The sequence below is a fragment of the Ammospiza caudacuta genome, chromosome 2 (genome assembly GCF_027887145.1).
Source record: "Ammospiza caudacuta isolate bAmmCau1 chromosome 2, bAmmCau1.pri, whole genome shotgun sequence".
NCBI classification, from domain to species: Eukaryota; Metazoa; Chordata; class Aves; order Passeriformes; family Passerellidae; genus Ammospiza; species Ammospiza caudacuta.
In genome coordinates, this window is record NC_080594.1 from 1296427 (window position 1) to 1320645 (window position 24219).

The 24219-nt window shown below is 49.8% G+C and overlaps 1 protein-coding gene across 2 annotated transcripts in view; it reads left to right on the forward strand.

The window, feature by feature from the left end:
* The first annotated feature begins 257 nt into the window (after positions 1–257).
* Positions 258–24219, forward strand: part of HUNK (hormonally up-regulated Neu-associated kinase) — a 37473-nt gene continuing 13511 nt past the window's right edge. For both annotated transcript variants that reach the window (XM_058825717.1, XM_058825718.1), the window contains exons 1-5: positions 258–494; positions 11978–12270; positions 19784–19839; positions 22449–22584; positions 22777–22904. In XM_058825717.1, the coding sequence (XP_058681700.1) occupies positions 258–494; positions 11978–12270; positions 19784–19839; positions 22449–22584; positions 22777–22904 (850 nt within the window). The remainder of the gene's footprint in view (positions 495–11977; positions 12271–19783; positions 19840–22448; positions 22585–22776; positions 22905–24219) is intronic.

The window sequence follows — 24219 nt, forward strand, 5'->3', positions numbered from 1 at the left end:
CGCCGCCTGCGAGCGGACTGAATTACGGCAAATTCGAACTGCGCTGGCCCTGCCTCCCTCTCTGCCTCCGTCCCTGCCTCCGTCCCTGCCTCCGTCCCTGCCTCCATCCCTCTCTCCGCCCCCTGGCCGCCGCCGGAGCGGGGAGGAGGCTCGGCAGGGGCGGCAGCGCGGTCCCCCTCGCTCGCCCCGCCGCAGGAACTTGGCGGAGCGCCGCGGGCACCCGGAGCGGAGCCGGGCCGGGCCGGGCCGAGGCGGGCATGCCGGCGGCGGCGGGCGACGGGCTCCTGGGCGAGGCGGCGGGCGCGGAGGCGCGGCGGGCGGCGGCGGACGGCGGCTCCCTGCTCGCAGCCTGGCTCGGGGCCGCCGCGCCCCGGGAGCGCCTCCGCGACTTCCAGCACACCAAGAGGGTCGGCAGCTACCTGATCGGCAGGAAGCTGGGCGAGGGATCCTTCGCCAAGGTCCGCGAGGGGCTGCATGTGGTCACCGGAGAGAAGGTACGGCCGTCTGCCGGGGATAACCCGGGGCGGAACGGGGCGGAACGGGGCTGGCTGGGGAGCGGGCTGCGCTCCGTCCCTGCCGGCCGGGAGGGCGAGACCCCGGCAGGATGGAGGGGCTCCTCCGGCTGGATGGAGGAGCGCCCGGGGAGGATCGTGGAGCTCCTCAGAGGATGGAGTAGCCCCCCGGAGGATGGGGGAGTTCCTCCGGCAGGATGGAGGAGCCCCCGGGAGGATGGAAGAGCCCCCGGGTAGGATCGTGGAGCTCCTCCGGCAGGATGGAAGAGTTGCCTCTGAGATGGAGGAGCCCCCGGGAGGATAGAGTAGCCGCCGGAGGATGGAGGAGTTCCTCCGGCAGGATGGAGGAGCCTCCGGGAGGATAGAGTAGCCCCCGAGGAGGATGAAGTAGCCCCCAGGAGGATGGAGTAGCCGCCGGGGAGGATCGTGGAGCTCCTCCGGCAGGATGGAGTAGCCTCAGGCAGGATGGAATAGTACACTCTGAGATGGAGGAGCCCCCCAGTAGAATGGAGGAGCCCCCCAGGAGGATGGTGGAGCTCCTCCAGCAGGACGGAGAAGCCCCCCGGCAGGATGGAAGAGTTCCCTGTGAGATGGAGGAGCCCCCGGGCAGGATAGAGTAGCCACCAGAGAATGGAGCAGCCCCCGGGGAGGATCGTGGAGCTCCTCCGGCAGGATGGAGCAGCCCCCCGAGAGGACGGAGGAGCCCCGGGACAATGGAGTAGCCCCCGAGAGGACGGAGGAGCCCCGGGACAATGGAGTAGCCCCCGAGAGGACGGAGGAGCCCCGGGACAATGGAGTAGCCCCCGAGAGGACGGAGGAGCCCCGTGGCTCCAAGCGTCCCGAGCCCGCCCGGCTCCAGCCGTGCGCGCCTTCCCGCGGGGCAGTCCCGCCTTCCTCCCGCGCTGCTTCGGCTGCCCCACCTCCCTTTTTTTTGGTTTTCCTTTAATTCTAAATGTTCGTCTTCCTCCGGTGTGTTTGCTCACTTTTCCTGGCGAGAAAAGCGGGATTTTGGTGACACTGGTGTCGCGACATGTGACATGCGGGTACCCGGCCATGGCAGATGTTGCGGGAGGGGGCACACTCCGGTCCCGAGTTGCTGGTGCAGCACACGGCAGATGTGGAGATGCAGCCCGGAGGGCTCTTCCCCGGGGTGCTGGTTTTTGGCAAAGTCCGTGCAGGGGCTCTGCTTTTTGGTTTTTATCCAGAGCCCTTCGGCGGAGGCTCTTAGCCATCAGTAGGACAGGTCACAGCGTTATCAGGGGCTGGGCAGGGCGGAGAGTGCCGCAAGGACGAGCTCCCGACAGAGAGTTGTGCTGCTCTTGTTTATCCACACAACTTCTGAGCGCTGGGAGGAGCGGCTGGGGGAGCGGGGAAGGGGCTCAGCTGGAGAAAAGGGGGATCAGGGGGGACCTTGTCGCTCTGCACAGCTCCTGACAGGAGGGGACAGGGACATGAGGAGAGGGAACGGCCTCAGGTTGGACATCAGGAGGAATTTCCCCATGGAAAAGGGTTTTAAACATTGTCAGGGGCTGCCCAGGGAGGTTTGGGGAGCCCATCCCTGGAGGTGCCCGAGGAAGGACTGGAGGTGACAAGGGATGGGAAGGGGGCACAGCCTGGGCTGGGTGATCTCAGAGGGCTTTTCCAGCATCAGTGACTCTGGGATTCTGTGAGCTCTGGGATTCTGCCCCTCGTGTATCCCTCACAGAGGGTTCCCTGCCGGAGCAGGGGGCTGTGTTGGTGTCATTCCCTCTTTTCAGTGTCGCTCCCTCTTTTTGGTGTCGTTCCCTCCTGCTCCATCAGGAACGTGCCTCTGTGGGTGATGGCATCCCTGCACTCCCGGGCAGTGATTTCCTCACTCCGGTAAATTTGTCACGGAGAGGAATTTAATACGTGGCTCTGAGAGTCCCATCGTGTGAAAAACGATAAGGTTTGTGGATATTGTCATGTAGGAATGCATGAAAAAATAAAATAAATAAATGTTGCTGTGCTCTGTTACCAAGCGTGCACTTCTCCTTGGTAACAGAAACATCCAATGATCCTGCAGTGGATAAAAGGCACATGCACACACACGTCCTCCCCACCTCCACGTTTTGGGCTCGCTACATTTATCTCAGTCTGTTAGGAGGGGAAAAAAATAAAAACGATCCACCACACCCCCCTGTGCCTCAGCTCCCAGGTCTGCTGCTTGATTCGGGGTTTTTTTCTCCCTCCGTGGTGTCTCGAATAACACACGCAGTGACAAAGTGACAAGCAGAAACTCAGCAGCAAGTCACCTTCCTTCCTTCCTTCCTTCCTTCCTTCCTTCCTTCCTTCCTTCCTTCCTTCCTTCCTTCCTTCCTTCCTTCCTTCCCTCCCTCCCTGGGGCAGGCAGGGTGACCTGTGAGCTCTGTCTGTCTGTCCTGTCCATCCCTGGGACAGGCAGGGTGACATCCCAGCTCTGTCTGTCCCGATCCTGCACTCTGGCACTGGCTCAGGACCAGTCACACACTTCCAAACTGACTGACCCAATGTTCACCTCCCCAAGTCCAGCTAATTGTGGATAAACTCGAGTTACTGGGTGGGAGAGAGGAGTTATTAATTATTTGCTTCAACCCCTGAGCGAGGCTCCTCCTCTCAGCCCAGGGGTGGATGCTTCCCATCCCAGTGAGGATTCCACCCTGGTGGACCCTCAGCTCTCCTGGGCACCTTGTCTGGTGTGGAGCTGACATGTGCCCAAATTGGCCCACGTTCTGTAGGATTGCCCTAAAATAAGTGTAAAGCAGAGTCTTGCTCGTGCTGAGCCTAAATCCAGTGGGATTTCCCTAAAGCAGAGTCTTGCTCGTGCTGAGCCTAAATCCAGTAGGATTTCCCTAAAGCAGAGTCCTGCCCCTGCTGTCTGGAGCTGTTCTGGCAGAGCCCAGGCCCTCGGGGTCACTGAAATGTCACGCTTCAGTCGGGGGGGCCCCAACAGGTTTGGATTTGCAGCAGACTTTAGCAACTCTGGAGGAGTTCATGTCTCAGAAAATGGAGTGTTTGGGGATGAAATCCCTGATTAATGAGCCCCCAGGCAGGCTGGGATCCCTGGCCCTGACTGGAGGCATTGTGCAGGCTGCCAGCAATGTGCCATTACCTCAGGCTGGCATTTCTGGGGGCTGCCAGGGTGCCCAGGAGGGTGGGATGGCACATCCTGGGGCCAGGCCCCTCCGGCAGGGCAGCTGCAGGGGCTGCCCTGGCGCTGACCTGTGTGGGATGGGGCTCAGCAGCTCCTGCCAGCCGGGCAGGGTGAGCTCAGGTGAGGCTCTAAACCTCCCCTCGCCAGGTTGGTACTGCTGGGCATTTTTTTTTTTTTATTTATTTTTTTTTAATTTTTATTTTACTGGCCTGTCGTTGTTTTCTGTGCTTGGAAAAGCCCTTGGTGCCGTCAGGAGCAGGAGGATGTCGGGCAGGTTATCCCTGCCGTGGCTTTGGGATGGAACATGGCAGCTGCACCCTGACATTTTGGGGTGGAGGGCTGGTTTGTCAGCTCAGCTCGGGCAGCCTGTAGTGCTAATCCTGAGCAAACACAGCTCCTCTGTGAGCAGCAAGGCGGTTTGGCTTTGAATTGAGAGTGAGCTGTGGCTGGGTGGCTTGGGAGCCTGTGCACAGCTCACCCTTGGCTTGCTCCAAGGCGTTCTCTGGGTGGTTTCCTCAGGCAAAGGAAATCTCTCTCCTTTATAAAGACAGATATTTTTATAAAATATCTAAATATTATTATTTATATATTTATGTATAATTGAAATAATATAAATAATATCTTCATATTTATAAATAATTTATATATTTATATATGATATTAAATAATATTATTTATATATTTTTATAAATATTATTATTTATATATATGCTTTATATTCTATATTTTATATATTATTTATATTTATACATTTTATATTCTATATATTTATTTATTATTATTTGTATTTATGTATAAAAATTTACATTTTTATAAAACCTCATCCTCATGGGAAGGAGCCACCACGTTCCCCCAGGGAAACCACCTGGGAGAAATGAACAAAAAATAAGTGTCTTTTATAAAAATACACTTATTTTTTGCACTCTTAGGGAGCTGAGAGTGCATTGCCATCACTGTGCTGGGGTGATGTGAGGCTCTGTTATCACACCCTGTGTTATCTGTTTGTTATCAGCTGCAGACCCCAGTAACTCTGCACAGCTCTGTGCAGTGACAGCACACTGACAATCCATTGTTCCTGCAAACAGGAACAAAATCCAAGATTTTATTTAACTGCTTTGCAGTGTGATCTTTGGCACTACAAAATAAAAAAAAAAAAAAAAAAAGAAAAAGAAAAAGGCAAATTGACTCATTTGCTTTCTCATCTAGGGAAAACTTTGTTTATAATTTCCCTCAGTGCTATTGTTGAGCAGGAACAAGGTTCGTTTTTAGTTACACTTAGTCAAGAGCCTTTCAGCATCAGTGGGAAGCAGTGGCTAAAAATACAATTTACCAGCTTTGCTACGGAGGCAAAGCAATTAATATTAAAAGTGGCCTTTTCACAGAAGAGTTCACGTTCAGAATGCATTTCCTCATTAAAGAGGCAGAGGAAAACCACAAAGAAAAGGCATGTTTGAGCCTCCCCACCACGAGGTGCAGGGGTGGGTCCCTGCAGAGGCCTGGAAATGCCTCTTTGTGCCACAGAGTTCATTTTGCCAGGAGTAAATTTGCCATTTCCCTGCCTGTTCCACCACAGGTTGCAGGGAATGGAGACTTGGTGGCTTTTGGGTACATCCCATGCTCAGTTCTGGGATCTTTACCTGGGTCAGCAGGTTGCCTCGCTGCGCACAAAAGTTGATTTTCCAGGGTGTTTGCAGATATTTCAGTCCAGCCTTTTCCTTGTTCCTCCCTCCCAGGCGTTGTGAGGTTGCAGGTAAAGCTGTGAGACCTTCACTGCTGCCAGGGCATCCGAGGGTAAAGCTGCAGGATTGTGGTTGGAAATTTGATCTGCTATTTTATTTTTTTTATTTACTTGCATATCAGTTTCCTGGATGGGTTTGTTCTCTCACTCACATTTAGTCATTTCATCCTTACCTGCTCCTCAACATATTTTCAGATTTTATCTCCATCAAAATTGTTTTTTTTTAAAGCTTATTTTGAAAAGTGACTCCTCCCGACTGTGAATCTTTCTCCAGGATCTGCTCCCCTTTATTAACCAGCTGCCAGCTGTTGCACCTGGCTGGATGTGCCACTCCTAATCACATGCACCGAGGAGACTGATCCAGGCTGTTCCTGCAGCCTGCATTTCTGACATTTTCCTCCTTCTAGGTGTTTGCTTTCACAGCTTTTCTTTTTTTGGTGTCACAATTTGTGCCGAAGCCGCTCCAGGCACACTTCTGTCAGCGTGCAGCCCTCCAGGAATCGTTTTGGAGAGCAGAATTGTGCCTGCAGGGAGCAGGACCAGCCCGGCGTGTCACTGTGGTGTTCCACAAGGTGTTGTGGAGCTTGCAGGAGCTGGAGCAGAAGGCAGGGTGGGGGTGATGTCTGAAATGTGGAAAACAAGCAGGTGAAAATTGGGTATAAAGCCACAGGAACGAGCTGGGTTCGCTTCTGCCTTGCACAGAGATTCACTTCGCGCTCCCCATTAAGCAGCTCGTGTTCTGCAGCGAGCTGAGTGGGTGCACATGGGGCAGTTCCTTATCCCCGTGGGATAATCTGCCCTCAGGTCTGCATTCAGCACTTTGCAGGATGCCTCCTGTCAGCAGTGTGCTGCTTTTCTTTTGTTATCCCGGCAGGATGGGGAGGTTTGGGTGCAGCTGACACCAGGTGATGCTCACATCTGGATCCCCCTGTTTGCCCCTGAAAGTTTTGTGGGTTTAACTTGTTCCATGGCATGGGAGGTTGTGGATGAGCAGCACAAAGATGTACCCCTTGTTTCTGGGTATGTCAAATGCCCAGAGGATCTGAAGGGGCTCCTTCACCAGTATGAAAAGAGTGAACAGTAGAAGAAGTCAGAAATGAGCTTGCATTGCTTTCAGTAATGAATTGAAAAAGCAAACTGAAATCTATAAAAGGTTGCAGGTGAATTGGGGCATGGCAGAGCTGCTGCTCACCTGGCACTGTGGGGTACAGGTGCTGCTGCTTTGGGCATTTGAACCAAGGAGAAATGTGTTTTATGGGGGTTTCTTTTCAGAGTGGCTGGGTAGGGGCATTGTGTCACCCCACTTGTCCAAACCATCTCCTGCTGGTGGCTGAGCTCTGGCAGAGAACAAGATCAAACCTCATCCTCATGGGAAGGAGCCACCACGTTCCCCCAGGGAAACCACCTGGGAAAATGAAAATCTGCCCAAAATCTCATTTTTCTGTCAGCGTTTGCACCTTTGGTGCTACACCAGTGCTGCTTCTCGTTTGCCATGTGAGATCAGAGGCACACTGAGGAAAACCACTGCAACAAAGAGAACTATAAAAAGCCAAGTTATATAAAATAAAGTTCCTTTGCTCTCTGTCTGTTGTGGAAGATTGTCATGGAAACATTTTTTTTTTTTTTTCGGAGAATAAATTCGTTTTCTGTGAATAATGTCCACAGAGCTGAGGGAGAGAGAGTGTGTTATTTATCTAGAAAATCTTTACTGGGGACACCTTTTTTTTCCTGGCTCCTGACACTTGTAAATGCTTTATCTGCTGTGTTTTAAATCACTACAAAGGAGGGTTTTACCTGGGCCTCAAGAGCAGTAGGATGGGCTGGTTGGGTTTTTCTCTTCCCTAAATCCAGAGAGCTGAGTTGGCATTAAATCAGGGCCACTTAGCCTGCCTTAACTGCAGTTCTAAAATGTGAAACAGGGGCTGTTTAATGGGAAGCATATCCCACAAGAGGATGGGAGATGGGAAGGTGCTGGCTGCTGGAGTGAGGAGGGGGAGTTATGGATTATTTTCCCTGTGAAAAGTTTTCCCTGATAGCTGCTCCCACCTGGAGTTTAGAGCTTTCCCCCAGGGCTTTGCCATGTCAGGAGTGGGGGTGAAAAAGCCCTTTTTGTGAGGAAACAGGGAGATTTTGGGCAGCAGTGCTCTGTTTTTGCATGCAAAGCCATCTGTGGCAGGCGCTCAGGGACAGAACTGCTCCTTGCAGGAAATGTCCCCGGCCTGGGGGCTGGTTTTGACAGGGATTTCTCTGGGAACCTCTGAGTGCATCCTCGTGGATGTCTGTGCCTGGCTCGCTGCCACACCGCTTCCCTCAGCCTCTGCACAATCTCTCCTGACTTGTGCAGACATCCTGAGAGGCCAGCGAGGTGGAAATGTGAAATGTGCAGCCCTCCCTCACATTAACTGGCTGCCCCCTTAATGAGCTGACACTGAGAGGGTGCTGGGGGTGATTTCTTTCTGCCAAAGGCCAGACAGATCCCCTCTGTGACCCCCTCAAGATAAGCCATGGATCAGGTTCCTTCCCATGGATGGGGCTGCGCTGTGCTGTGCTCCCCAGGCCGTGTCTGGCATCTGTGCCTGCTGCAAATGCTGCTGCTTTGCACATGCAGAACCTAGGAAAAATGTGCTTTGGACACGCAGAACCAAGGAGAAATTTATTTCATGGAGGTTTCTTTTCAGATTGGCTGGGCAGGGGCACTGTGTCAGCCCCATTGCCCCCAAACCATGTCCTGCTGGTGGCTGAGCTGTGGAAGCCTGGCTGTGCCAGGGATGCTGAGAGGTCAGGATGTGTCTGTCTGTCTGTCTGTCCTGTTTGAACAATGAGATGAGAGGAAAAGGGCAGCTGGCTCTGTGGAAACAGCAGAGCAGAGCTCCAGGGGAGGAAGGATAATCTCAGTTGCCTGTGGAACACGGCACAAAGCTCCCCATAAATACGATGTGATGTTGAAGAGGAGTAGCCTGAGTTTGCCCAATTTACCGTTGGGGATGTTCATTTTAATTTTATTCAAGAGCTTTCTCTTATCAGAAGTCTTTGCCCCGTGCAGGTGCTTGCAGGAAACCATGGAGTCAGTGCTCAGCATTCTCTTAATTAAATGTTTTGTAATGTCAGCTAGTCCAACAAGCAGTTCTTGGACCTCAGACTGCTCTGAAGCTCTTCTCAGAACTCTTTCCAAAACTTCAGCATAAATTTTTAATTACATAATTTAATTAATTTATTCTAAGAATAGTCCCCAGTGCCTTGGACAGGTGTAATTAATACCTTTTCTTACTCACCAGATACATCCTGCTTATGCTTTTGCGGATTATGTTTAAGTTGGCTGTGCCACCAAGAGGCTTTAGGTTCATTTGCTTATCTAAAGTCCTCCTGAGTCCCTTTCTAGCCCTTTCTGTGTGTTTGGGCTGTAGGGAATTGGTGGGATGCTGGTTTTACCCCCTGGCACTCAGATCCTTTCCCTGCAGGCCAAGTACATGAGTGAATGTGCTCAAAGTACACGAGTGAATGTGTTCTGAGCCATTCTCTTGTCTGGAGGAGTTTCTGTGTCTTCAGGGGCTGATTTCCAGCTTTCCTGGCTGCCTCTGGCCTGAGGCATCCTGCCTGCTCAGACATTTATCCTGGGGCTGTGCATGGCTGCACCCCAAAATCTTGGCTTTGTCAGGAGGAAAGGAAACGTCTCAGTGACTCCTCCCCACCTTTTCTGATTGCTGATTTTACTACAATTGGAGCAAATGCTGTAACACCCTTTTTCTGTAGTGCTTTATTTCCCAGGATCCTGGAACTTTCTGTATAAAAACCCCACATTCCTTTACTGAGCTGTAAAATTTGCCAAGCTGTAACAGTTTAGAGAAAAGAATAAACCCTACCCAGAGAATGAAATTGGCATTTTCTAGTCCTTGGAGTTGGTTGTGATGAACAACTTGTTCTGTGCCTGGCTGGGTGGTTGCCCAACATGACATGTCCTTGGAGGGGTTGGTTTTGGGGCTGTTTAATGGGATTTGAATTGGCCACCCAAACCCACCAGCTGCTTTTGAAAAGGGAGCTCAGATTCTTGTGGTGAGAACAGTGGGGAATACAAAGCAAGCTGCAAGTGAAGCCAGACAGCCATGGCTGCGAACAAGAGAGGAAAGAAACTGAATTTATTGCTGCCTTGGGCACAGTAAAAAGAGGAAAAAGCTGGAGATGGACTTGGAGGAGTGATGGCTGCAAAATACCTCCATGGTCTGGCTCTTTGCCTCATTCTCCTGGCTGAGGTCAAAGGGGACAGTGAAGGTTTGGGATTTGCACTTTGTTTCTCCTCCCGGCCCTTCCCTCACCTGTGTCCCGTGTGCTGCAGCCCATCCTGGAGGGTTTTTGGAGAGCAGCATACATGTTGCTCATAGGATGTGTCACAGCAGAACCTTCAGGAAAAGGAATTCATTCCAACAGTGTGATTCTAGGACTCGGGAACCAAAAATATGGGCTCTTACTCATCTTTGTATCTCATAACACAGAATAACCTAAAGCATTTATCTATTTACACAGCACAGCCTTAGCCAAAAAGCAGACTGTCGAGAGTTGCTACATATTGACAGTAATTACTTGCTTTATCATTTATTTTTTTATTTCTGTGCCAGTGTTGGCCAGGAACTCGAGTCAGGAGCCTTGAGCTGGGCTGATGCAGGGACCCAGAGCCCCTCCTTGGAGCTGGGGAGAGCAGAGCTGAGTAACTGGCGTGCCTTGGGTGGGCTGCGAAAGCTCCAGCGTGTTTGTTTGGTGATTACCCAACAGCCACAGTATTGTCTCCACCAAATGCTTTCCCCCTTCTGCATGAATGAAATTTCCAGGTGCTTGCACACCCATCCACCCCGCACAGGAGGCTCTGTGTGTTGGGTGTGTCTGGGCACATTTGGTGCTTGCTCCACCTCTGGATGAACTCAGAATCAGGGATATTTAGCTAAGTCAGCCCTGGGGTGACTCTGTGCAGAGTTTGATCCCTAGAACGGGGCATTTCCGGAATAAATCTGCTCTTCCCACCTTGGTCAGCTCTGCAGGGCATCTCTTGGGCCTGAGGGAAGGGGGAAAGGTGGCTCAGAGCTGGGGTGAATCCCAACACTGCCCTGCTCGTGTGCTGGCATTGCTGGGGTGCCTGCCAAGGTACCTGTCTAAATTGGGGGAAAAGTTTGTCCTTAAGGCACAGAAACCTCACTCTTGGTGGTGGTGGAGGAGTCCTCCAGTATTCCCATGGCTGGATCTGTGTTATGTGGACATGTATAATGTGATTTTTGTATAATGTGCTTTTGTATAATGTGTTTTTTCCTCTCAGTGAATTAGTAATAGATTGCTGCTCCATACTGCTACCACTCCATGCTTTGTACCTTGCAGCTGTGATAAACACCAGCTTTTAATTTATTTTTTATTTAACTTTAGCAGAGATTGTGTTGTGCTGCCAACGTACAGTGTGCTATCTCCTGTTTGTGTGACCTGTGCATCTGTTTGTCCTCAGCAGAGTAACTCCTGTGCTTTGCTGTCTAAACACTCCTCTGTGCTCAGCTCCATCTCATCAGCTGAAAGAATGTACTAATTTCAGTCTGTTTCCTTGGTGAATCACCTGGGGCTCTCAGAAGGGCTGAAATCCAGCTCTGATTTACCTGTTGTTTTATCTGAGCGCTGAATGGTGTCTCTTTGGTGTGAGTAGTCGGCAATGCCAGGTGTTGTGGTCCTGAGGCAGCTCTGGAGTGTGTGTTCACCTCACCTCTTTATCAGGATGATTTTTCCATGGCAGGAGCACATCCAGCCAACAGCACACTCAGCACTGTTGGCTCCTGGCTCCTAGCACACACTAGGAAACCCAAATTCCTGCAGTTTTACCCTCCAATTCCAAGGCATTCATGTTCAGATGACCCTGAACATTTCCAGGCATGGAGCAGCCATATCTTCTCTGGGCACCCTGTGCCAGGGCCTGCCCACCCTCACAGCCAGGAATTCCTTCCCAATATCCCACCTAGCCCTTCCCTCTGGCAGTTTGAAGCCATTCCCCTTGCCCTGTTCCTCCAAGCCCCTCCCAGAGAAAAAGCAGAAAAAAGAAATGTGCCAGGAGAGTGGTACCACAACGGTTTTGTTTTCCATAGTGTGTTTTGATGCAAATCATGCAAAGCCAACACTTGGCTGTAGTTTAAGGAAATTCTAATGAAAGGATATCATCTCCAGTGGTGTACTGGAAGGCAGGAAAAGCCAAAAACAGCCCTTAAAAGTTGTAAACACCATCCTGGAGGCTTTCTGAGCGAGCAGCTGCCATAAATGCCCAGCCTGAGATGTGTCAAGTGTTTGTGGGTGCTCAGTGGGATTGTCCCCTCTCCTTTGCTCCTGATTTCCTCGCAGGGATTTTGGAGTGTCATCGTGCAAGGAAATAAAGGGAGGAGCAGTCAGTGGGGCTGGAAGAGCAGCTTTTCTTCCTGTGACCTGTGCAGCTGTGCCCGAGATGCTGCAGAGCTGAGAGGGCACCTCCTTGTGACCTCTGGTTGTTTATACAGCCTTAGAGCAGCAAACCGTGGCTGTGGCAGCTAACAAAGCTGACAGCCCCCTGTCCTGCTCCCTCCCCAGGTGGCAGTGAAGGTGATTGACAAGAAGAGGGCCAAGAAGGACACCTATGTCACCAAGAACCTGCGGCGCGAGGGGCAGATCCAGCAGATGATCCGGCACCCCAACATCGCCCAGCTGCTGGACATCCTGGAGACTGAGAACAGCTACTACCTGGTCATGGAGCTGTGCCCTGGGGGCAACCTCATGCACAAGATCTACGAGAAGAAGAGGCTGGAGGAGCACGAGGCCCGCAAGTACATCCGGCAGCTGATCCTGGCCGTGGAGCACCTGCACAGGGCTGGGGTGGTGCACAGGTGAGACGGGGGCCCAGCTCCTCTCAGGGTGTCGGTGTGGGCTGGGGCATCTCCTGGTGCTCCCGAGTGCTTTGTGGCTGCTGCTGCTGCTGTTTGGGTGCTGTTCCCTTGGGCTGTGCCTGCAGGAAGCACCAGCAGCTCCACGACCCTCCGTGGTCCTCATGGATCCCTTCCAAGCCAGGATTGTCACGCTGATTTTTTAAGATTTTCCAAGCCTTCTGATGTTTACATTCTTGTAATGAACTTTCTCACACGCTCTGTGTAAATAACTCATTGCTTTGCATTCTGTTATGGTGGAGGAGACATTTGGTGGGATGTTGGTTTGTCCAGTGCCATTGGAGAGGTGGCACTTTCCAATCCACTGTCACTTCTGGAAATCTATCACTATTCGAGTTAAATATAAAATATATATATATAAATATATAAAATAAAATATATAAAAATAAAAAATATTAAAAATATAAAAACCTTTTACCTTAGAAAGAACAGCATTGTGTTGTTTCGTGTCCTGTAGTGACACAAATATCCTATAGGATATTCTGTGGTTCTGTGCCACTAAAGAGAAGGTACAATCCAAAAGCAGGGCCCTTTCACTCCCCAAAGCTCTGCCCCAGAAGGAGAGCGGGAGGAAATAATGAATTATTCACTATTTCTTGGAGAGGGTGGTTGTGCAAGCCCCTTGTGCCACTGGTGGAAGTGCAGCAGGGTAGGGGCTGAGCTGGTTTGCCCAAAGCTTGGCAGTGCTTAAAGTTAAATAAAAAATCCCCAGCAATCCCTGGCTCCTGCTTCCCTGCTCTTTGCACTTCTGCATCACCTCAGCAGGGTGGAAATAGCCAGAGCACCACCTCCTTTCCTTGGCACCTTCATCCACACAATCACAGGATTGCTGAGTTGGAAGGACTTCCCCTAGGGATCAGCCCAGCCCTGCTCAGACACCCCCAAAATCCCACCCCGTGCCTGGCAGAGTTTTCCAATGCTCTGGCCAGAGTTAGGTGATGCCACATCATCCAGTTTGCCCAGAGTGCCACAGGATTCCTCATTTAGAGCCTGCTGTTTGACATGTTGCCTATGATAATTATTAATTTTAAGCCTTTTCCAGCCACTCCTTGACTCTGTGCATGAGCATCTCCTGGCAGGGGATGCTGTGGAGCTCACCTGGGCTCCAGGGGGAACAGGAGAAGCTCAGCAGGGAGGAAGATGATGAATAAAGAGTGGCTGAGAGGGTGCAGGTGGAGATGTCACCTGTGCCTGTCCCTTTGTGCTCTGTGCTGCCTTGGAGCCGGCAGGGTGGTGGGCAGGCTGGACCTTTGGAGCCAGCACCTCTCCTCTCCCGTTCCTGGGTGTATTTATAGGGAGCTGTGCTAAGAAGGAGGCCCTGCTTGCTAAATTTGGCCCAGCTGGTGCTAAGTCTGGCCTCCCACACAGTTCCCATCTGAGGCTGAGCGAGTTGTGTGGGCCCCATCCATCCCTTCTCCTGGCTCCTGTGGGCACGCTGCAGGAGCCAGACATCTGAAAATGCTCCTCGGGAGCTGCCCACAGCCAGCCCCTGCAGCTGTGCCCAGCTGTGCTCTGAAAGCTGCTTTTCCTTGCCTTGGGGCTCTGTGTGCTCCCTGGGATCCACCAGGGACAACAAACTGCCTCTGCTCCCACCTCCAGCTGCATTTCAGGTGCCACTGTCACAGAAATATTGGAGCAGGCACCAGGATCTCTGTCAACCTCAAAACTGCTGATCTCTTTCAATTATTAAGCCCACAGCTTGAGGCAGGGATAAGGAAGAGGTTTTACAGCTTTCAGGGATCAGCTGATACCCAGTGTTTAGACAGAGGGAGAGATAAAGGAAATAAATCTGTTAAAATCTGTAAATCAAGTTTCTGAGATGAGCAGAGGAAAACCAGGCAGGAACAGATGAACATGATGAGGTTTTAGGAGCAGGATTGGGTGAGCAGGAGCAATTCCTCTCCCTGCAAAATTCACCTTCTGCACGGTGGCCAAGGCATTACAGGGGGCTGGCAGGCTTGGCTTTGCTCCTGCTCTCTTCCAGAGAAAGACTCAAACCCACATTTGGTGCAGAAATAGCTTGTTCCCTCTGCACCGGCTGGAATCAGCAGGCTGCTGTGGTGAGAGGGAGGCAGGGTTTGGGGCCAGGGAGAGCCTGAGTTCCTCTGGGGAAGCTGAATTTCTGTGTAGATGCTGAGTTTATGTGTGGATGCTGAGTTCCCCTGTGCGGATCCTGAGTTTCTGTGTGGATCCTGCGTGGATGCTGAGTCCCCCTGTGGATGCCAATCCCTGCCCCACAGGCAGCCTCCTGCCTCCACCCTGTTTCTCAGATCACTCCTTGGGAGGTTCCACACAACGAATGAGCAGGTCTAATTCTGCCCAGAGTGATATTACCTGACAGAATCGTATCTGCCAGCATTTTCTCTGCCTTAACCCATTCAACGAGCTCCCTTCTGCAAGCAAAGAGCGGAGAGGCTGCAGGAAAAGCCCTGGTGGTGTGATCTGGGCTTATTCTCTCTGAGCAAATGAAGGAGGAAAATCAACAATTACCTCAGGAGTTGTCCTTCAGCATCTCGGGCCTCTGGCTGTGGCAGCTCTAAAAACAGGCTGCTCAATCAGCTCCTGAGAGAGGGAGGGAAAAAATAGTGCAGGAGGCTGATTCATCCTCTGCCTGGCTGCAGGGGCACTGTGCTCTTGTTGTTGTTGTTGTTGTTATTTTTGCAGCAGGTAAAAATACCGGCCCTGCCATGTGAGTGGGGATGAGGGGGTGTTGGGTTTGGCCGCGTGTGCAGCAAAGTGCAGCATCCCCAGCCAGAACAGGGGCTGCTGGTTCTCCCTCTAAATTCTTCCCATGCAACGGGGCAGGGCCCTGGGAAGATTTTTGGTGGCGTTTTTTGTTCCATTGCAAACAAAAAAAAAAAAAAATCTCAGGTGTTGTCTGTGTTATTTGGGGGGTGGTGTGGATGGCTTAGCCTGTCCCACTTGGGGTGAAAAACCCCAGATTTGATGAAAGTGGCATGAAATTTGCTTGTGTTGCTCAGAAAGCTGCATGGCTTCCAGTCCAGACTGGGCATGGCAGATCACTGCTCCTTGGAGAAGAGCAGGCACCCAAAATTCAGTGGAAATGCTTTTGTTATGAGGCACTGATGTGTGAGCAGCCTGAAATTAAAGCACTTCAAAAAGTCTCATTTTTATTTAGAGCTGTAAAAATACCCCCAAACTCATTTCTGACTGTGTGGATGTGTTTTAAAGCTCTAAATATGTCATCTGCTGAGGTGGGGGAAGTCTGCAAGCTGCAGGGTGCAGGAGCTGCTGCATTTTGCTGAGGGGTGCCCAGGGTTCAGAGCTCCTGGGCTGCTCACTGGAAGCAAAATGCCACTATTCTATTTATAATCCCATGCTACCATTTGGGTTGCTTTCCCTCTATCAGGAGAGCTGCTAAAAATACGCTTGCCACAAGCTCAGCTGTGAATCAGGTAGGAATATTTATCTTTTCCTCCCCCTGACAGAGGAAAACAGAACCAAATGGCAGGCTCTGGTGGAGCTTTCTCCTGGCAGAGGGTGTTTACACAGGTGCTGGTGCTGTCACAAAGCAGCATGAGCAATGAGCCCTCTGGGAGCACAGAGACAGCAGGGAAAATGAAGTGAAAGCCTTGGTGCATGCCACAGGAAACTCTCAGCCACCCTTTTGAAGTGATTTTAGCAGAGCTCAGGCCCATGCAGGGCAATTACTGTCCCAGGGAAGCACTGGGTGGTGTGTTGGTAGCAAAGGTGGATTGATGCATTCCCCTTTTCCTGCCCAGGTCAGGATGTGAAGGAGATGCAAAGCCCTGGAGTTCTGGGCATGGTTAGGGGATGCCACACGCTGCAGTTTGCTCAGAGTGCCACAGGATCCCTCCTTTGGTACCTGCTGCTTGACATGGTGCCTTTGATACCTTCCAGCCTGTTCTTTGTGAGTGGCAGCAGCCTGGCTGCTCATGCAGCACGATGACAGACCCCGCTCTGCAGAACAAACTCTCCTTTTGAAGCCTGGGGCTGCTTCCTTCTCTGCTTTATTTCAGATCTCAGAACTACCTTTGGCCATTCTCCCTGGTGAAACAAACTAAACACCATTTTAGTGAGGATAATGGGCCAGATTCCTCTTTTACAGAGGCAGCCACATGGAATCCAGTGGCAGAAGAGTTCGGCTCAATGATATTTGGATATCAAAGCCTTTGAAATGTGTATTGGTACATAAATGTGGTGATGAACCCCAATCTCTGCAGCCTCTCAAGGCTTGAGGCCTTGAGATTTGATGGTTAAAAAGTGATTTTCTGTGATTAAAAATAAGCTTCAGGGGAGAGCAGCCAGCCACTGCTGCTGTGCAGCTGCTTGCTGGTGGAACCCTCCCTCTCATCCTGCCTCCCCCAGACAAAAAACAAAGTGTGAAATGCAAAACTTGCCTTTTGCAGCCTGCCATGCCGTGGGATAAACTGCTCTGGGAGCAGCCCATGGGGTCACCTGCTCTGGGACTCACTTGTGTTCCTCTCTCTGGAGGCTCTTGGGCTTTCCAGGGTGGTCCAAAGAGATTAACCAGATAAACCCAGGGACAGCAGGACAGACTCCCAAAGGAGCTCAGCCCAGGGAGATGGAGTATTTTAAATGCACGCAGTGCCAACTGTGTGCTGCCAGCTCCAGAGCTGAGGAGACAGAACTATCTGCTGTGGGAATGCAGCCTGGCCCTCCTTGCCTTCATTTTTCCTGGATTTGGGTAATTTCTCCCATAGTTAGACACTCCCAGCATCAGGGAACTGATCCCTTAGGCAGAGGTGGCGCTTCTTGTTCCTTTTGCTTTTAATGCCTGACACTGGATTTAAGGTTTTCAGCAATGAATGCTGAGAATTGGCTTACAAAAACCCATAAAATAATCCTTTGGTTGTGCTGGTTTTTTTGGTTTTTTGTTTGGTTGGTTTTTTGGGATTTTTTTGTGGTTTTTTGGTGGTTTTTTGTTCGTTTTGATTTGGGTATTTTTGTTTTGTTTATTTGGGTAGGTTTTTTGTTGGTTGGGTTTTTTGGTTTTTTTTTGGTTTTGTTTTTTTCTTTGTTTGTTTGTTTTGGGTTTTTTTTATTTTTGTGGGTTTTGGTTTTTTGGTTTTTTGGTTCGTTTTGTTTTTGAGGAGCTATGACAGTAAAGGAACCAGATCAGATTTACTTCAGGGGGGGGAACTGAAAGTGTCCAGAGTTCGTGCTTTGCTGCAGTAGAAAAATAAACACCATTGCCCCCAAAAATGTTTGCAGGCTTGCATTTCGTGCAGTGTGTGATAAAGGGTTTGGGACATTAAAAGCAAAAACATTAAAACTCAGTGAAAGGTGGTGAAGGGTCTGGAGCACAATCTGAGGAGCAGCTCAGGTGAGCCTCCTTTTGTAAAACACAATTTGAGTTTGTATTGGACAGAAGTGGCTCAATAAAGCATTTGGGATGTTCAGGGATTTGGGCCCTGAAGCAGGAGTGCACCTGAGAAATGTGGCAAAGCTCCTGCGGTGCTGGTGCTGCTCCAGCAACCAGAGTTCTGCAGTTGGGTGGACACAAAGTGGTGCAGATGGGCCATGAGATCAGTTACCACGCAGAGCAGATCTGCTGGGAACAGCCAGATGGGCAGCTTTAACCAGCTCTGACTGCACCCTGTGCTGAGGCAATATTTACAGTTCTGTCTTCTTCCTCTGATGGCTTTCAGATGCCCTCTAATATTTACCTTGTGTTCCTTTACCTTGGATCCTTTAAAATGCCTTTTCTGGTGTTTGTGGTCAGCCCCCCTGTCACCCATTTGTTATTCTGATTGCCTGGATGGCTTTTCTCCTTCACTTACAACTGCTTTTCTTCCCCTTTCCTTGCCTTTAAAGTCTTCCTTCTTCTTAGCTAATATTTCATATACTCAGAGCTTCCAAATGCTGTTTCTCTTTGCTTTGAGGTGCTGTACTGAGCACTGCAGTGCTTCTGTTGATTCCAGTTTCATTTGGGGGTTTAGGGGTGGTGAGGAAGGTTTGTTTTGTACATTTTTGTCTTTCTCAGACTGGTGTTTTTTGGGGGTTTTTTTGAAGTCTTTTCTGTTAAGTTCCAGCCCTGATGTTTTCCTGGAGCCCAACCCCACAGTTTGTGATCCTTGGGGAAGATGTGCAGGAAGCGCTGGGACGTTGCCAGAGGAGGGGATGGAATCACAGAGGGGCTGGAATGGAATCTTGGAGGGGTTTGGGTTGGGAGGGACCTTAAATCCCACCCAGTGCCGTGGCAGGGACACCTCCCACTGTCCCAGGCTGCTCCCAGCCCCATCCAGCCTGGCCTTGGGCACTGCCAGGGATCCAGGGGCAGCCACAGCTGCTCTGCCCACCCTGTGCCAGGGCTTCATCACAATCCCAGGGAGGAACTCCTTCCCAGAATCCCCCCTCACCTTCTGCTTTTACATTATTTTAAATTAAATCCCTCCTGTGTAGCTCCTTGTGGTCCCTCTGATGAAGTGAGGGTCATCCTTCGTCCTGCCCACTCCTCTGCCTCTGTTAGTTTGAAACACAGCATGGGCGTAAATTGAAACATTTTCCAAAAAGAGGAACATTTTGGGAAATGCTCTGAGTCTTTCCTTCACAGATCCCTCCCTGTGGAAGTGCTTGCCTTGCTCTGCTTGGGCTCCTTGTCTTGTTTCATTAAGATATCTCCATCTGTGATGGAGCTGTCTTCCATCACTTCCAAAGGCAAAGCACCATGGGTGTCACTGACTCCCCATCATTACAGCTGATCAGCTGATGCCTTTATTATCTGGATTTTTTCCTTTTTTTTCTGCTGGGAGAAGCATCTCTGTGGATATCCCAGTGTGCTGATTGTTCCAGAGATCCCCTGTCTGGATGGGGGCAAAAAATCAGTGTAGTGAAGACTTAGCCAAGTGCTAGAAGTCATGGATGAGCTGTGGAGCAACCACAATTACATTTTTCACATTGTGCTTCATGCTCAGGCTGCACAGCTTGGGCTTTTGGGGTGATTTTATGGGTGGCATTTCCATTTCCACCCCTCAGCCTTGGATTTCACCTGTGGAGCGTGGGAATAGCTGTGGTGAGTTCTGCAAAGAGTTTGGGTGACATCTGACTCCCCAAAACTCAGGTTTATCCTGCAGCTGGGGCCTTTGGCTGTGAGGAGAAAACAGAAATTGACCTCCAATTCCCAAAACATGCTCAAAGTGTTTCCAGTTTGTGAGTTTTCTGTAAACTTCCAGTACTTAGGGAACTCAGAGAGCCTGGTTAATTACAGGATGTACTGACAAGTGCTTGTAATGTCATTTTGTGCCTGAAGAATAGGTGGGAAGCAGAGTGTGAAAGCAGTGTTAATTTTGGGCAGGATGCATGGGGCTCTCTGCTTTCACTGTGGAACTGTGTGTGCTGCTTTCTTTGTACATTTGATTATAGGCAAGCCTTGCACACACACGCTGATGAGAGTCAGGCAAAGCTGCTTCATTATTTTGGAGACTGACTCAAAATATTTTCTTTCTTTCAGAGACTTGAAGATAGAAAATCTGTTGCTAGATGAAGACAACAATATCAAGCTTATTGGTATGGAACCCGTTTGGCAATTCCAGTAATTAAAATTGTTAGTTTTATAAAGAGAGTTTTTTGAGGCTTCATAATCCCCCATGTGACAACTGCTAATGTTGCTGCATGGAGGAGCTGAGAGAGTATAGATAGCAATCAAGCTGTTCCTGACAGCACTTTGTGCAAAAAACCCATCCAAATAATTCAGATTTAACTGGGTATGGGAATAATCCTACATCTCAAACCCACATCTTTCATACTCAAATCGGGAGCTCGGTACAGGATTTAAGAATTGACACCACAGGAGTGCTTTATTTTATTATCATGAGCATTTCTTATTTGCCAGGGGCTGCATTCTGCCCCCGTGAACATATGCTTCCACTGAAGTCAGTGGGAGTCGCTCACATTTTTAGCAGCTGGCAAAATGTGCTCCTATATTTATATTTGTTCCATTTGCTTCCAGCACCCAGGACAAAATTGCTTGAGAGGGCTGGTAAGGAATAAAAAAGATCAACGGTGGAGCCTCGATTGTGTTTAGGTCTGGGTTGTGTGTGGAGCTTGATTCATTCAAGCTGTGCAGGCATTTCAGATTAATCATTGCTGGGGATAGTCTCTCACTGCCTTGCAGAGCGCCCATTAATGTTAATGTGGGCATTGAAAAGAAAATATTCCTCTCATGAAAGAAGTGCCAAACATCTGTTTGTGCTTCTGCCCGTGCCTACACTCAGCAGCGTCTGTGGCTGCAGGCTTCAAAACCCGACTGGCTCTCCTCAAAAAGTTCCTGCAGGCTTAAAAACTCAGCTTGCTCTCTTCAAAAAGTTCCATGGGCAGAAAAGTGCTGAGGAAAACACTTGGCATTCAAAGAGCCAGGTCAAATGGACACTGACTGTGAGGTTTGCAGTACCAGCAAACAGGGGAGGATGATTAGGGAAATGTGAGATACTCAGCTTTTACTTTGGGAATTCAGGGGTGGAAATTGACCCCGACTGCCAGGGATTGCTGTGCAGCACATCTGCCTTCTGGGAAGACAAGAGCAAAGAGAACTGTGTGTTACCTCAGCTGAGGGCCAGGAGGGCACTGAGAAAAGCCGTGAATCATTCCCCAGGGCTGACAGAGAGCACCCATGGCCCTGATCCAGCAGATAAGCCAGACCAGATGCTTTGCATCACCAACATCTGATGGATTTTAAGAACACACATCCCTTCTCTCCTACTTTGGAGCTTGGCACCCAAACCAAGCCCTTCCCAGATGATCTGTGTACAGTTAAAACTCATGAGCCAAAATAAAGGCTCCAGCCCTGCTCCTGCAGTTTGCCTTGGCTGCGTGGAGGGGTCTCCTCGCAGTGGGTGGTGGGGGAAGGATAAAGGAAAGAGAAGTTTCGTCTTCCAGAGCCTCAATAAATTGTCCTCATGATCTGAATTCTGTCCCTTGCTGGGCTCCTAGAAAGGGAGAGGCAGGCAAGGTTATCAGTGCTGGTGGTCTCACTGCTCCCATCAAGATCAGCAGTGCATCCTTACTAAAAACAATAAAAAGCACACTGTGATCACCATGTGCTGACACAGTTTGATAGCAATATCCTCATTTCCATGGCTGTGCAACCCCTGTCCCCAGCGCGCTTCCATTTGCACAAATTCTGCATTTCAGCAGGGGGAAAAAAGGCACAGGAGCTGAAATGAATGAGCTGAACAAGTGAATAAAAGGTTGACAACTGAAGCAAATAAGAGAATGAAAAGCTCTGGTAGAGCACCTTCCCCTGATGCTGGTGAGGGGCTGGTGATTGACACCAGCACAGAACACAGCCCTTGTACCCTGGGACTGTCAAACATCACACTTGGAGCTGGCCTGACACAGCAGGATAAGGACCAGCAACAGCTCTGTGTGCAGATGTTATTTCCACGAGTTTCTAAAAGTATTTCCCAGCTGACAGAACTCATCTCAGGCCACAGCTAATGAGCACATTAATTAAGGTAATGGATCCTCTGCAGTATTTGTGGAAGCCCCAGGGATGATTAAGCAGTGCCCAGAGAGAATTGTTTCTCCATCAGAGGCAAATTCTCCCTTCAGTTGTCACAGAGTTCTCCAGGAAAACCCCATTTTTGAATCCAACTCTTAATGAATGGGATTTGTTGTTCCTTGAGCCCATCTGAGCCTGCAGCCACAGCAGGGCTGGAGCAGACAGGAGGGAAATTTTGGGAGCACCCAAAATGTGTTCCAGAGCTGAACCCTCTGTGTTTGTGCATCACCCCAGCAGCCCTGGAGTTTTCCACCTGAGGGCTCATTTATGCTCAGATTTTGAAGAAATCCCCCTAACCTTGTCCCTGCCCAGCATCCTGCAGCCTGAGGTGGCTCAGGGGCTGGGACAAGCTCAGCTCTGGTTGTTGCCATCCAGCTGCTCTGTGTATGAAATGGAAAATTTGGCATGTTCTAAGGCTCCTCTTATTCTTTGTGGGTTATTTAGCACCTTGGGGAAGCAAATGGCATCAAATTTTTGCATGTGGATGAGTTGGGTTTTTTTCTCCTCAGGGAGTTCGTTGCTTTTGGGGAAAAAAAAGTTATTTCTTTTTAACTTGTGCTCTAGCCCAGTTTGAGTGTGTCTCTCTTTCGTAACTGTGTCTCTGTGCCTTTCACAGACTTTGGATTGAGCAACTGTGCAGGAATTTTGGGTTATTCTGATCCCTTCAGCACCCAGTGTGGGAGCCCAGCATATGCAGCCCCTGAACTTCTGGCAAGGAAGAAGTACGGGCCCAAAATAGACGTTTGGTCCATGTGAGTTCCTCCTTGGGTTTGGAATTTAAAGAGCAGGGGCATCTCCAGCTGGATCAGGGGAGATGCTCTCAGAAATGGGGCATCAACCCTGTAATAGCTGGCAGACATTAAAGATGAACTGCAGACTCCAAAACCCAAATTTTCCCTCGTTCCTGATCATTCTGGTTTCTTTTGCTGCCTGTTTTCTTTCAGCGGGGTGAACATGTATGCCATGCTGACGGGAACATTGCCCTTCACTGTGGAGCCATTCAGCCTGAGAGCCTTGTACCAAAAGATGGTGGACAAAGAGATGAACCCCTTTCCCACCCAGCTCTCCTCAGGTAAAGCTGTTCCACGGGATTGTGGCTCCTCAGCCATGCTAATTGGGAAAAGCTCCTTTTTTTTCATTGTGGCCTCTGCAAGAGCTGCAGGAGTTGATGTAGCAGAATTCCTTTTGCTTTGACTCCTGGGCAAGCACCAAGTTGTGCTGGTTATGAGAGGAGGAGCAAATCTGTGAAATTCTGTGGGACTGCTTTTGCAGGGCAGTTGGTCACTTTGGGGTAAGGGTGGATGGAGAGATTATTTTGGAATTACAGATTCCTGGGCATTGTCATGACTGGGGTTGGGTGACAAATAACCTCAAATAACCTGCCTCAAATAACCTCACGTTTATTATGGAATAATGAGATGTGCTCAGAAAGTTATTTTGGGACAGCCACCTGGGATAACCTCTGTGTGTTCACAAAATGGAAAACAGTTGATGCATTAGTATCAGAAATATTAATTCCTGCTTCAGAGCCACGTCACTAGGCAACAGAATCACTTTCCAGCTTGCAGCAAGGCCACTGTCAGCATTTGGAACAAGCTGGGGTTTATTTTTTCATGCCAAATCTGTTGTCCATGGAGAGCTCCTTCCTTCCCTGGCAGCCTGCTTGCAAAGGGCTTTTGATAAAATTAAAAGATGCTAAATGCAAAAAGGGAATGGAAACCCTTGGGAGTTGAGTCACAAGGTGAATTCTCCAAGCACAGATTCAGGGTTCCACCTCTCTCCCTGACCAAGGCCAGCCAAAAAGATAAAATTGCTTTTTAGCAGGCTTGCTTTTGCTGTTTCACCCATCCCACCATTTGAGTGGAGATCAGATTTTCTCCATTTTCAGCTCACTGTGTCCCCAGGGAAGGCAGGATTCTGTTTATCCTGTGGGAGCCTGGACTTGCAGAGGTGATGGCAAATGAATGGAGTAGATTTAAAGATGTTAACCTTTGCCCAAAAGGAGCCCATCAGTCCCTGAGCCCAGCCCAGGGACATGGCACAGTGTGATTTAAGGCGACATTTCTCCCTGCCACCTTAGCCTGTGGGTCACTGGGCAGCAACTCTGCTCTGGGAATTGCAGTGCTTGTTAAATTCTTGGGTTTGTGGACCTTTTATTTTAGTCAGGTCCTAATTTCCATAAATTCATCTATAAAGCAGAGAATTTTCACAGTGAAAAATTTCACTTTTACATGCCCAGTGGGTTATCCTTCAATATTTCATTTCCTGGTTACTGAACACACAGCCCCCACCATGCAGTGTTATCTCTGAGCAGGAAAACACTTTGATTTGTGTGACCCACAATGCTGGCTGACCCTGAGCACCCAGAACAACCTGTGCAGCAAAAC